A 14,972-nucleotide genomic window follows, 5' to 3' on the forward strand; every position below is an offset into this window, starting at 1 on the left:
AATACTATGTAAATAATCCATTACCTTTGATTCTCTTCATCAGATGTCACTTCCAGGTATCACAGGTCCATAACGAATGTAGTTTTGTTCAAAAAAGCTCATCATTTATGTCCAAAAATCTCCGTCTTGTTAGCACATGATCTAAGCCAGCCGGACTTCTCGTCATGAACGAGGGGAAAAAATATATTTACGTTCGTTCAAACATGTCAAACGTTGTATAGCATAAATCATTAGGGCCTTTTTTAACCAGAACATGAATAATATTCAAGGTGGACGAATGCATACTCTTTTATAACGTATTGGAACGAGGGTACCCAACATGAACTCGCGCGCCAGGTGTCTAATGGGCCATCATCGTTCCATGGCTCTTGTTCGGTCAGATCTCCCTCCAGAAGACTCAAAACACTTTGTAAAGGCTGGTGACATCTAGTGGAAGCAATAGGAAGTGCCAAAATATTCCTCAGCCCCTGTGTTTTTCAATGGGATAGGTTTAAAGGTAATACAACACATCAGGTATCCACTTCCTGTCAGAAAATGTCTCAGGGTTTTGCCTGCCAAATGAGTTCTGTTATACTCACAGACACCATTCAAACAGTTTTAGAAAATTTAGGGTGTTTTCTATCCATATGTAATAAGTATATGCATATTCTAGTTACTGGGTAGGAGTGGTAACCAGATTAAATCGGGTATGTTTTTTTATCCAGCCGTGTCAATACTGCCCCCTAGCCCTAACAGGTTAAGGCAAGTCGTCCATGTCCTGAGGCAGCAAAGCATCCCCAAACCATCACACTACCACCACCATGCTTGACCGTTGGTATAAGGTTCTTACTGTGGAATGCAGTGTTTGGTTTTTGCCAGGCATAATCAAATCAAAAATCAAATCAAATTGTATTAGTTACATGCGCCGAATACAACAGATGTAGACCTTACAGGGAAATGCTTACTTACAAGCCCCTAACCAACAATGCAGTTTAAAAAATCTGAATAAGAAATAGAAGGAACAAGTAATTAAACAGCAGCAGTAAAATAACAACTATATACATGGGGTACAGTACAGAGTCAATGTGTGGGTGCAAAGGTTAGTCAAGGTAATTGAGGTAATATGTACATATAGGTAGAGTTAGTTATTAAAGTGACTATGCATAGATAATAACAGAGAGTAGCAGCGTAGAAGGAGGGGGCAATACAAATAGTCTGGGTTGCCATTTGATTAGCTGTTCAGGAGTCTTATGGCTTGGGGGCAGAAGCTGTTTAGAAGCCTCTTGGACCTAGACTTAGCGCTCCAGGACTGCTTGCCGTATGGGAGCAGAGAGAACAGTCTATGACTAGGGTGGCTGGTGTCTTTTACAATTTTTAGGGCCTTCCTCTGACACCGCCTGGTATAGAGGTCCTGCATGGCAGAAAGTTTGAGGAGGGGACTGAGCACGCACCCCTGAGGGGCCCCTCTGTTATGGATCAGTGAGGCGGATGTGTTGTTACCTACCCTTACCACCTGGGGGCGGCCCGTCAGGAAGTCCAGGATCCAGTTGCAGAGGGAGGTGTTTAGCCCCAGGGTCCTTAGCTTATTGATGAGCTTTGAGGGCACTATGGTGTTGAACACTGAGCTGTAGTCAATGAAAAGCATTCTCACATAGGTGTTTCTTTTCTCCAGGTGGAAAAGGGCAGTGTGGAGTGCAATCGAGATTGCATCATCAGTGGATCTGTTAGGGCGGTATGCAAATTGGATTGGGTCTAGGGTTTCTGGGATAATGGTGTTGATGTGAGCCATGACCAGCCTTTCAAAGCACTTCATGGCTACAGATGTGAGTGCCACGGGTTGGTAGTCATTTAGGCAGTTTACCTTAGTGTTCTTGGGCACAGGGACTATGGTTGTCTGCCTAAAACATGTTGGTATTACAGACTCAGACAGGGAGAGTTTGAAAATGTCAGTGAAGATACTTGCCAGTTGGTCAGCATATGCTCGCAGTACATGTCCTGGTAATCCGTCTGGCCCTGCAACCTTGTGAATGTTGACCTGTTTAAAGGTCTTACTCACGTCGGCTACCGAGAGCGTGATCCCACAGTCGTCCGGAACAGCTGGTGCTCTCATGCATGTTTCAGTGTTATATGCCTCGAAGCGAGCATAGAAGTAGTTTAGCTCATCTGGTAGGCTTGTGTCACTGGGCAGCTCTCGGCTGTGCTTCCCTTTGTAGTCTGTAATGGTTTGCAAGCCCTGCCACATCCGATTATAGTACGATTCGATCTTAGTTCTGCATTGCCACTTTGCCTATTTGATGGTTCTTTGGAGGGCATAGCAGGATTTCTTATAAGCTTCCGGGTTAGAGTCCCGCTCCTTGAAAGCGGCAGCTCTAGCCTTTAACTCATTGCGGATGTTGCCTGTTATCCATGGCTTCTGGTTGGGGTATGTACGCACGGTCACTGTGGGGACACCGTCATCTATGTGCTTATTGATGAAGCCAATGACTGACGTGATGTACTCCTCAATGCCATCAGAAAAATCCCGGAACATATTCCAGTCTGTGCTAGCATGTTGTCCAAAAAGTTATACTTTTGACTCATCTGTCCATAGATCATTCTTCCAAGAGTCTTGATTATCATCAAGGTGCTTTTTGGCAAACTTGAGTCAACTTTTTGGACGAGATGGGTCCCATTATTATAAGGGCACAAGACGAGACCCAAATGCAGACACAGGAGGTAGATGGTAGAGCGCCGATATTTATTATAACGAAGGGAGTAGGCAAAGGCAGGTCGGGGACAGGCGAGAGTTCATAAACCAGTTCCGAGTCCAAACAATAAGCAGTCTCGAGGTCAGGCCAGGCAGGGGTCAAAAACCAGATCCGAGTCCAAAACAGTACAAGGGGATAGGCAGGCAGGTAGGTAGTCAGAACAGGCAGAGTGGTCAGGCAGGCGGGTTCGGAGTCAGGACAGGCATGGGTTGAAACAAGGAGGACTAGAACAAACAAAGACTGGGAAAAATAGGAGCAAGGAAAAACGCTGGTTGACTTGGCACACAAGATGAACTGGCACAGAGAGACAGGAAGCACAGGGATATATACATGGGATAATAAGCGACACCTGGAGGGTGTGGAGACAGTCACAAGGACCGGTGAACCAGATCAGGGTGTGACAATTATGTCTGGTTAAAAAGCAACAAATCTGAAATTTTGGAATGGCCTAGTCAAAGTCCAGACCTAATCCAAATTCAGATTTTGTGGCAGGACTTTAAACGAACAGTTCATGCTGGAAAACCCACAAATGTCGCTGAGTTAAAGCAGTTCTGCATGCAAGAGTGGGCCAAAATTCCTCCACAGCGATGTGAGAGACTGATCAACAACTACAGGAAGCATTTGGTTGCAGTCATTGCTGCTAAAGGTGGCAAACCAGTTATTGAGTGTAAGGGGGCAATTATTTTTTCACACAGGCGAATTGGGTGTTGCATAACTTTGTTAATTAATTAAATTAAAGAAAGAAAATCAGCCAGGCTCTTTTACGCCCTCTACCAAATGGTAGCTATAAATGCAGAGGATGCGCACAGTGCAACAATATGATGAAGTGTGAATATTTCTGCCACCCCCACACAGGAAAACGGTTTCAAATAAACGATATCATTACGTGTACCACCACCCATGTTATTTACATTATTAAATGTCCATATGGGCTCTGCTATGTCGGTAAAACCTCGCGCTCTCTCAAACAGAGAATTAGTGAACATAAAAGTTCAATCTGGAGAAACGACAAGGATTATCCAGTCGCAGTACATTTTAATGACCTTAAGCATGACATCTCTACCTTTAGATTTTGTGGCATAGAGAAAGTTAAGATATCAGACAGGGGAGGTGATATAAATAATACTCTGAGTAAAAGAGAATGTTTTTGAATTTTCACCCTCCAGACATTATTTCCTAAAGGACTTAATGATGAAATGCCTATGTATGTTTTATGTTGTGAATTTAAAATATGTCCCTATTTAAGATTACTCAGTTTTTCGTATGATGTACCCAATGATTAATGAAAACTTGCTATGTCCTCATTGTGATTTTATGGACGTATTCAATGCGTCTTATCTATACACTTTTGTAATATTTGTGAAATGCATATTGTTATGTTTGGTAGCACTTATTTATTTTTCCTTTGCCTCCAACCCCTTTCCATACGTGGAACGGATGTGGGTGGGGCTAGGTCTACATAGAGGTGCTGTTTTCAGAAAATTCACAAAAGCTCTGACGAAGGCCGTTAGGCCGATACGTAAGCTTATTAAATATCAGTGATACTATCAAGAGCAGTGTGCGGTTTCCTTTTTTCTTCATCTTAATTAAATAAATAAAATAAGTATCAAATTTTTTTGTTAATTGTAAACTCAGGTTCCCTTTATCTAATATTAGGGTTTGGTTGAAGATCTGATAACATTCAGTATCAAAAATAGAGAAAATCAGAAAGTGGGCAAATACTTTTTCACAGCACTGTATATATATATATTTTTTAAATGTAACCTTTATTTAACTAGGCAAGTCTGTTAAGAACATATTCTTATTTACAATGACAGCCTAGGAACAGTGAGTTAACTGCGTTGTTCAGGGGCAGAACAACCGATTTTTACCTTGTCAGCTCAGGGATTTGATCCAGCAACCATTCGGTTACTGGCCCAATGCTCTAACCACTAGGATACCTGCTGCCCCAAAACAGCTGCATTGGCCGGGAATACTGTACATGTTATGATCCCATCTACCCTTATTCTGCATGCTCTGTAGCCTTTCACATTAGCAACTTGAGGAGATTGGGATATATCTAAATAGAGCTTGGGGATTAGAGTGCATGACACCACCTTGATCCCTTATCTGCGGGGGGAGGGGATTAAGGAGACACCGTCAGAGACAGGGGTGAGGAGAGTTAATTTTACGTTGACTCTGCAGCTTGAATAGGCTGATGCTCTCCAGGACCATTACCAGACGTACAGATTAGAGCTGGGGAAACCTGGGAGAACAGTTATAGACATATTCTGAGACCGTCAGTGGAAATCTGAGCCTAAAAGCTAAATGGAATTTAACAGACATTGAGGAGGATTGGAGATCTCCCGCTTGCTCCATAGAAAGGATTTGATGGATTTTACCATGACTTCTGAAGCTGCTGTGTGGGTATCCAAAGGCACTGAGAGTCATGAAAATGTCTGATATGGGATAAAAGCAGAGCGACAGCTTTCAAACTTGAAGGTGAGATATGCAAAAGGCTGTTCTCTCGTCTCAAACTGGTATTAGCGTAGAAATCATTGTAAAACACTGACTTTAACTTTCTTTCTAAAACATCAAATGTTTTAGCACTGTAAACAGCACTGTAAAACTATTATAATATTATATAATAGTGGGGGAGAGTGGGTTAAGGTGAGCCAAAGGAGTAAGTTTAGCCACCGTTGTTTTTAGAAACCATACACAAAATCTATAATTTGACCAAATATTTAGGAGCCATGGTTGAGCCAATGGCAAGTAGAGCAAATTGAAGAGTTTTATTCCCAGGTGAAATGCAAGGCATTATCACTGGGACATGATGTAACAACAGGGCCTGGCTAGTGTTGCAAAGTTACCAGTAATTCACCAATGTTACCGGAATCTTGGTAGTTAACAGAAAATCTATGGCAATCTATTGTAACTTTGGTCATTTATACACTACCGGTCAAAGGTTTTAGAACCCCCACTCATTCAAAGGTTTGTATTTATTTGTACTATTTTCTACATTGTAGAATAATAGTGAAGACCTCAAAACTATGGAATAACAAATATGGAATCATGTAGTAACCAAAAAAGTGTTAAACAAATCAAAATATATTTGAGATTCTTCAAATAGCCACCCTTTGCCTTGATGACAATTTTTCTCACTCTCAACCAGCTTCACCTGGAATGCTATTCCAACAGTCTTGAAGGAGTTCCCACATATGCTGAGCACTTGTTGGCTGCTTTTCCTTCACTCTGCGGTCCAACTCATCCCAAACCATCTCAATTTGGTTGAGGTTGGGGGTTTGTGGAGGCCATGTCATCTGATGCAGCACTCCATCACTCTCCTTCTTGGTAAAATAGCCCTTACACAGCTCGGAGGTGTGTTGGGTCATTGTCCTGTTGAAAAACAAATGATAACCCCTCTAAGCGCAAACCAGATGTGATGCCGTATCGCTGCAGTATGTAGTAGCCATGCTGGTTAAGTGTGCCTTGAATTCTAAATAAATCACATAAAGTGTCACCAGCAAAGCACCCCCACACCATAACACCTCCACCTCCATGCTTTACAGTGGGAACCACACATGTGGAGATCATCCGTTCACCTACTCTGCATCTCACAAAGACACGGCGGTTGGAACCAAAAATCTCCAATTTGGACTCCACACCAAAGGACAAATTTCCGCCGGTCTAATGTCCATTGCTTGTGTTTCTTGACCCAAGCAAGTCTCTTATTATTATTGGTGTCCTTTAGTGGTGGTTTCTTTGCAGCAGTTCTACCATGAAGGGCTGATTCACACAGTCTCCTCTGAACAGTTGATGTTGAGATGTGTCTGTTACTTGAACTCGGCAAAGCATTTATTTGGGCTGCAATTTCTGAGGCTGGTAACTCTAATGAACTTATCCTCTGCAGCAGAGGTAACTCTGGGTCTTCCTTTCCTGTGGTGGTCCTCATGAGAGTGTTTCATCATAGCGCTTGATGGTTTTTGCGACTGCACTTGAAGAAACGTTCAAAGTTCTTCACATTTTCCAGATTGACTGACCATCATGTCTTAATGTAATGTAAATGTAAATGTAATGATGGACTGTCGTTTCTCTTTGCTTATTTGAGCTGTTCTTGCCATAATATGGACTTGGTATTTTACCAAGTAGGGCTATCTTCTGTATACCCCCCTACCTTGTCACAACACAACTGACTGCCTAAAACGCATTAAGAAGGAAAGAAATTCCACAAGTTAACTTTTAAGAAGCTGTTCATTGAAATGCATTCCAGGTGACTACCTCATTAATCTGGCTAAGAGAATGCCAAGAGTGTGCAAAGCCGTCATCAAGGCAAAGGGTGGCTATTTGAAGAATCTCAAATGGAAAATATATTTTCATTTGTTTAACACTTTTTTTGTTACTACGTGATCCCATATGTATTTTTTCATAATTCTGATGTCTTCACTATTGTTGAAAATAGTAAAAATAAATAAAAAGCCTTGAATGAGTGGGTGTTCTAAAACTTTTGACCGGTAGTGTAGTTTTTAGTAGATAGACCATATGGTACAAGAGCAAATAGCCTACTTAATGAAAAAAGCATCTAATCAACAATGTCATTATTTGCAATGACCTCTGCAACTCTTCCAACTATTGACTTTGTCCACAAGTGCCACCAGTTTGACACAAAACATTGACAACAAATACATATTGACATAGTAAAATAAATCTAAGTGTGTAATTTTTTGGGGAAAGGATATTAAATTCTGAAACTCATATTAGACACCAATGTTATTCACTAAGTTGATGGTTTATATTTAGGATAATGTTTTACAGCTTTGTCATTCTATTTTTTATTTTGAAATAATTGCATTTAATTATTTCATATACACTATATGTTTAAACACAACATCTAATGTCTCATCCCATGTTTCACAAGCTGAAATAAAAGATCCCAGAAATGTTCCAAATTCACAAAAATCGAATTTCTCTCATATGTGGTGCACAAATTTGTTTACATCCCTGTTAGTGAGCATTTATCCTTTGCCAAGATAATCCATCCACCTGACCGGTGTGGCATATCAAGAAGCTGATTACACAGGTGCAACTTGTGCTGGGGACAATAGAATGTGCAGTTTTGTCACACACCACAATGTCAAAGATGTCTCAAGTTTTGAGGGAGGGTGCAATCGTCATGCTGTCTGCAGGAATGTCTACCAAAGCTGTTGCAAGAGAATCGAATGTTCATTTCTTTACCATAAGCCGCTTCCAATGTTGTTTTAGAGAATTTGGCAGTACGTCCAACCGGCCTCACAAACGCAGACCACATGTAACCACGCCAGCCCAGGACCTCCACATCCGGCTTCTTCACCTGCGGGATCATCTGAGACCAGCCACCCGGACAGCTGATAAACTGTAGGTTTGAACAACCGAAGAATTTCTGCACAAACTGTCAGAAACCATCTCAGGGAAGCTCATCTGCGTGCTCGTCGTCCTCACCAGGGTCTTGACTGACTGCAGTGCGACGTCGTAACCGACTTCATTGGGCAAACGCTCACTTAATATGGCCACTGGCACACTGGAGAAGTGTGCTCTTCACAGAGGAATACCGGTTTCAACTGTACCGGGCAGATCGCAGACAGCATGTATGGCGTTGTGTGGGCAAGCAGTTTTCGTATGTCAATGTTGTGAACAGAGTGCTTCATGGTGGCAGTGGGGTTATGGTATGGGCAGTCAAGCTACGGACAACGAACACAATTGCATTTTATCAATGGCAATTTCCATGAAGAGTGATATTGTGATGAGATCCGGAGGCCCATTGTCATGCCATTCATCAGTTGCAATCTACTCATGTTTCAGAATGATAATACACGGTCCCATGTCGTAAGGATTTGTACACAATTCCTGAAGGCTGAAAATGTCTCAGTTCTTCCATGGCCTGAATACTTACCAGACGTCACCCATTGAGCATGTTTAGGATGCTCTGGATCGACGTGTACGATAGCGTGTTCCAGTTCCCGCCAATATCCTGCAATTTTGCACAGGCATTGAAGAGAAGTGGGACAACATTCCACAGGCCACAATCAACAGCCTGATCAATTATATGCGAAGGAGATGTGTCATGCTGCATGAGGCAAATGGTGGTCACACCAGATACTGACTGATTTTCAGATCCACCACCCCTACCTTTTTTAAAAGGTATCTGTGACCAACAGATGCATATCTGTATTCCCAGTCGTGAAATCCATAGATTAGAGCCTAATTTATGTATTTCAATTGACTGTCTTCCTTATATGAACTGTATCTCAGTAAAAACTTTGAAATGGTTGCGTTTATATTTTTGTTCAGTGTGTTTTGCATGTCATAATCCCAGAAAGAGGGCCAGAGATAATTACAGACGTCTGTGATAATCTGAAGTACCCAAAAGGGCCACTAGAAGTCTTTTGATAGATTACATAAAATCCTTGAATGATACCAATATTCTGGTATTTTACTGCTAAACTTCGGAAAGTTTCAGTAAAATACCCCTCCCTTTGCAACTGTAGGCCTGACGTGTGTTTAAAGTGTTTGTTAGGTGTTAAGCCTGTGTTAAAAGATGCTTAAAATTATTCAAATACAAAACAACGATTGTGTTAAATGGTGTTTGGGAAATTAAGATACTACCTTTTTAAAAACATGTCTAAGATTTAATTCAGTACATAAATTTGTAGGTGGCTTAACATAGGGTAATTTGTGCCAAGCGGCCACTTTTTTTGTACAAGCTATGCTTCCAAAACTGTAATGTTTCATGAATTCTGATTATTTCCAAGAATACACAATATCCTGAGATATATGTAGATGCTGTACCTTTGTTAGAAAGAATACTATATTTCCCTTGGCTGAATGATGATGAATGTTGAAAACAAATGCTCAACTTACCCCACTCTCTCCTCTATATAATTCAATTCATAGTTACTGTCTAGGACATCCATCATACTATTGACTATTGGGTTCTCAAGATGACTGTATATCATTTATTTCCTGTCCACAGTCGATAACCTGTCATGACCTGAGCAGTAGTAAGGATGCCAGGGGGCCAGTACCAGGTGTCCACCAGGAGGAGTACTCTCCACAGCCGCTATAGCCTGTCAGTCAGCTCGTTAGGTCGGCAGGATGAGGAGGAGGATACCCCGCCACCATGCCTCAGCCCTCTGGAAAAACTCACCACCAAAATGTGTCAGGATGAGCAGACCATCAAGGAGCTGATCGTGGGCCGTAGGATTGGCTTCTACAAGGTCCGTGGTGAGATCGGCTCTGGAACCTTCTCCCACGTCAAAATGGCCTTCCACTCCCTCACCAAAGGCAAGGGCCACATTGCTGACCGTGCAAAATGTCATCAATAATAAATCAGTGCAGCTGGTATCATCATCCATGCAATGATGCTAACAGCATAGCAATTCATTAGTGTGACTGTGAAACCACCACAGTAAAGCATGTTGAAAATGAACTGAGAAAAACACCTGTCTCAAGTGATCCAACACCTCTCACCTTCTCTCCCCCAGATAAGGTGGCCATCAAGGTGCTGGATAAGATGCGGCTGGATGTTCAGGCCCAGAGGCTGCTCTCCAGGGAGATCTCCAGCATGGAGGCCCTGCAGCATGCCAATGTGGTGCGTCTGTATGAGGTGGTGGAGTCACACAGCCGACTCTACCTGGTGCTGGAGTATGCCGGGGGAGGGGACCTCCACACACACATCTGCTCCGATGGCAAGCTGTCAGAAGCTGAGGCCAAGATCACCTTCGCACAAATCCTATCCGCCATCAAACACATGGTCCGTAACATTCAATTGAATACACATATACTGTAGAATCAGCAATGTGATCCCAGGTCTTATTACAGTCCAGTACAGAGCTTCTTGATATAAAGATATTATTTTAGTCAATTTCAATCATCAAATTATTTCATACAGTATGTCTATTGTTTTTGTTTGCAGCACGACAAAAACATAATCCACCGGGACCTGAAGGCTGAGAATGTACTGTACACCTGTAATGGCTGTGTGAAGGTGGCTGACTTTGGCTTCAGCACCAGGGTCACCAACTGCAGTGACACCCTGGACACCTTTTGTGGCTCTCCCCCCTACGCCGCGCCTGAACTCTTCAGAGACGAGTGCTACGTGGGGCCGCCAGTGGACGTATGGGCCATGGGCGTCCTGCTCTTCTTCATGGTGACTGGCACCATGCCCTTCCGAGCCGACACCATGGGCAAGCTGAGGCTCGCTGTTATAGAGGGGGTCTACACCCTCCCGCCCTGGGTGCCAGGCCCATGCCAGCGGCTGATTCGGGGCATCCTGAAGCCTGTGCCAGCAGAACGCTACGCGGTGGACCAGATGCTGGGCTGTGACTGGCTGCTTCCTGTGGAGTACCCGTGGACTGTGGTGCCACCGGTCCCCCTCAACCCTCTGCGCCTGGCGGATGCAGAGCCTGGGGAGCTGGATGATGAGGAGGAGGAGATCAGGGCCTCCCTGGAGGAGCTGGGTGTCAACATGGAACACATACGCAACAACGAGGGCAAGGACAGCCGCAGCCCCATCACTGGACTTTACCGCATCCTCTTACACCGCGCCCAGAAAAGGCGTGGCGCTGAGACTGTGCCTGTGGTCGGAGGGTTGGTCCGGGACCCTAAGAGAGAGGGCCTCCGAGCTTACAGAAGTCTGATGCACTCCTCCAGGTTATGTGTCCTTCAGTAAGTGACCAGCCTGGACATGGGACCTTGAAAGCCTGCTTTAATCCATTGAAAATTCTGTCTGGGTCATACAGCTACAAATGTTTTATTGCACTTTGGGATGAAAGTGAAAATGTGTTTTGTGTGAATGTAACACAGGAACCTCTGTAGATGAACAGTTATGGTAACGTACAGATACTGAAATATTGGACTGCTGGTCATGAAGGATTGATGTCTCTAACAAAGTAAGATTGTTATTGGTAATCTTTTATGAATCTGAAATAGAGGTGTAAAAGTGCCTGATGAAATAATGAGTCCCATCAAAATGAATTTAAAAAGCACCCTTTTTCGTATATAAGTGATACTTATATACTTTTATTCATAGCACAATAGACCGCATGAAATATGAAGAATGTGCTGAAAGAGCATTGCTTTTAGACAACTCTTTGGTTGTTTGATGAAACATCGATAGTCTCTGAAATCAGTATGCTTGTTTGTCTTGTGATTTTTCTTGCCCTTAGAGAAGACTTATTTTGTGCAGGTGATTGTCTCTGTATTATATTCAACCACCAAATGGAACCATTGTGACTTATTGATGCTCTAAATAAAGCGCAATAAAGACTTAATTGACATTCATGCAGGTTTTTTTAATTTGAAGCAGGTGGAGGTCAAATATAAACCTCATGAAAGCAAAGTTAGGCCTGCTATTCTTTGTATTAAGTGTTTACAAAAGTTTCACCAGTGTCCTGCTAGACACCATGTAAACAATAGCCTATAGCAGCTGGCAGAGCACCAGATGATAGTCAGCCCCCTATTTAAACCCCTAAACCCAATAGTGTGCAACTGCAGCCCCCCACACAGACAAACACTTTTGAATGTGGGTCAAAAGGAAAATCAAAGTATTATCTGAGTTTTTTTGCCTGTAGACACTGTCCTTCGCTCCCGCCTGCCGAACACCTGCCCTCACCATTGTTAACAGAACTGCGGGAAAGCGGTGCCCGAAAGGCGGGGCAAAGTACACTGTTTACCGGTCGCCCCACCTCCCGCTAATACAGCAGGCGGGAGGATGGAGCCACACTTGGTCCTAACCAGCTAGCTAGTTAGTGACACTGTGTGCTAGCTTGCTAGTTAGTGACACTGTGTGCCAGCTAGCTAGTTAGTGACACTGTGTGCTAGCTTGCTAGTTAGTGACACTGTGTGCTAGCTTGCTAGTTAGTGACACTGTGTGCTAGCTTGCTAGTTAGCACACAGTGTCACCCCCGCCTCCTGCCTGCTGTGTACCTGAGGAAACCGTGCCGGCTAGCTAATTAGTGACACCGTGTGCTATCTTGCTAGTTAGCACATGGTGTTGCCCCCCGCCTCCTGCCGAAAAAAAAGTGACCAATATAAGTATAAAGAGGGGTTGCTGCAGAGGCAGGAATGCCCACATGCAGGAATGCCCCGAATTGTGGGCTGCAGTTGCACCCTTCTCCCCAAACCAGTCTACTCCGGACCCTTAGGCACCCAAACTACCCTCGACTCCTCCCCTGTCCGGCCTCACCTGCAGAAAGCAGCAGATGGCACGGCGTGGCTACACAGACATCTGGCGGTCAGACAATAATCCCTCTGTGCGGACTGCTGGATGTGACAACAGAGCGCATTCTGCTATTGTGCGCCCCCATACACATGCAGATCAGCCAAGAAGGGAGAAAGGGACAGAACAGACTTTTACTGGTGGGACAACAGCGAGCAGTTGACACCCTTAAGCGCCTGCTGAGCACATTTTTTTGTCAACCCAAAAACCTCTCCATTTTAAATAAGTAGGCATAGGCTACCCTCCAAACTTAATAACGAGAGTGAAAACACATGACAACAAATATAATATTCATTCAATTTATTAGGGTATTCGTTTTTTGTAAACATTTCTTAAAACATTGAAATAATTATAATTCATTTTTCCCCTTTTCATGTTTAACAATGAAATGTTATCAAGCATAAACATAAAAATAGATAACATAGGTAAAAATAAGATATATTTTGGAAAAAGTTAGGCAAAACATTCTAAAGTGAAACCTTTAGAGCATTATAAGTGTAATAGTTATTATCTTTTTTATATTCATTTGTCATTATTACATTTCTAAAGTTAAACCTTTAGAGAATTAAGACAATTCTGGAAAGTGGGAAACATTTCGCTGAATGCAACGGTGTTATGCTGCTCAGCAAGAAGACATTTTAAAAAAGTCAGTTTTTAAGAATGCTTCTTCTTGGCACCGCTTCTTCTCCTACTGCGCGTGCTTCAACGTGCGACGTTCGCTCTGTGGAACACAGGATGCAGAACTCGCTCCTCCTTTCTCTCCAAACCTCATCCGCACAAAGAATGAGGGCCGTTTTGTCGCTCTTGTGGCATACCTGACCTCATTCACATAAAGAATGGAAGTCAACTTGGCATGGACGGGACAAGAGACGACGAAATCACGGGGGGCCATTCGGGCCGGCCACGCGCTGCCTGGATCGGAATCCTCCTCAGGAGTATCCAGGGATGAGAAACAGTGTCATCCTGTAAAAGGATGAGTATTTCCTTATAGGATGAAGGTTTACAGCATCTCAAGAGAGAAGATCAGCGCTTAGGGATGGTGATCTCTGGAACCCAGTCGTTCAGACCGCGGCTCTCCTCACAGAACAGGTGCAGCTTCTCCAGAGCGGGGTCCTCCCAAGAACCATCAGCTGAGTTCTGTTGACAAACAAGAGGGGAAAGAAACATTAGTCACATGGGCACAATGAACAGTTAAAAACATGATATATTATTGCATGTTTTAATAAAGTCCGTTTCGGTTGAAATAGTACATACCATGATAAGACAGCAGTGGGCATCTTCAAGCTGGCCAGTCTTGTCACGAACAATTTCGGCCAGTCGCTGCATGTTGTTCACCCTGACGATGCTGATGTCGTTGTCAAAACAGTAAGACTGAATGAGGGTGAAGTGGATCTGGAGAGCAATGTCACACTCCCACTCCTCATCGGTGGCCAGGACACAGAAAGACACATTGTCTGGGTCACTGCAAAGAGAAAATAGAAGAACCATAAGTATATGCAAAATTACTTCAAAATAAGCAAACATAGATAGAAATTAAGTTTACATATGCATTTCAAGAAACTCATACTTACACATTCATAACTTTAGCAGACTCATAGACACCGACAGTCAGGCAGTTGTTGTCTTTAGCGGAGAGCAGAACTTCCTCCAGCGCTTTCCCGGTGCACTGGGCACGCTCAGCGGGCTTCTGGATCAGAACTTCCTCAAGAGTCATGATGATGCAAAATATTCCAAAACTTCCTGAGAGGGAGTTAGTATAGCCGGAGAGTAAATCCGAAAAGATGAGTGATTCTGAAGAGACTGTGCGGTTTTATACTTTTGGGCTAGTGGTGCCTGTGAATACGCAGCGCCCTGATTGGTTGACCTGAATGGCGCACTAGTATGCTAATTGTATTGTCCCACGGCTCGTGGCAGATTGATAGGAGGCATCATGGCAAGTCTTTTTCTGTGCCGGACATGCTCCGACCGAAAACAAAAATGTTTGTATTTATTTCAGATGGATTTAGATAATATTC

The 14,972-nt window shown here is 43.3% G+C and overlaps 2 protein-coding genes across 2 annotated transcripts; one reads left to right on the forward strand and one right to left on the reverse strand.

Annotated features, from left to right (window-relative positions):
- Positions 1 to 9,745: 9,745 nt before the first annotated feature.
- LOC106563371 (serine/threonine-protein kinase NIM1-like) lies at positions 9,746 to 11,990 on the forward strand. The gene is made up of 3 exons (XM_082957566.1): positions 9,746 to 10,022; positions 10,148 to 10,491; positions 10,654 to 11,990. Exons 1-3 carry the CDS (start codon positions 9,746 to 9,748, stop codon positions 11,407 to 11,409), a joined length of 1,377 nt encoding a protein of 458 aa, XP_082813692.1. The 3' UTR covers positions 11,410 to 11,990.
- A 1,252-nt stretch (positions 11,991 to 13,242) lies between these two features.
- Positions 13,243 to 14,749, reverse strand: LOC106563370 (growth arrest and DNA damage-inducible protein GADD45 gamma-like). Its single transcript, XM_014128871.3, has 3 exons — positions 14,529 to 14,749; positions 14,212 to 14,419; positions 13,243 to 14,094 (listed from the first exon to the last, which is right to left on the reverse strand). The coding sequence occupies exons 1-3, from the start codon at positions 14,669 to 14,671 to the stop codon at positions 13,981 to 13,983; spliced, it is 465 nt and encodes a 154-aa protein (XP_013984346.1). The 5' UTR covers positions 14,672 to 14,749; the 3' UTR covers positions 13,243 to 13,980.
- Positions 14,750 to 14,972: the final 223 nt, after the last annotated feature.

The sequence above is a fragment of the Salmo salar genome, chromosome 11, assembly GCF_965601325.2.
Source record: "Salmo salar chromosome 11, fSalSal1, whole genome shotgun sequence".
NCBI lineage: Eukaryota > Metazoa > Chordata > Actinopteri > Salmoniformes > Salmonidae > Salmo > Salmo salar.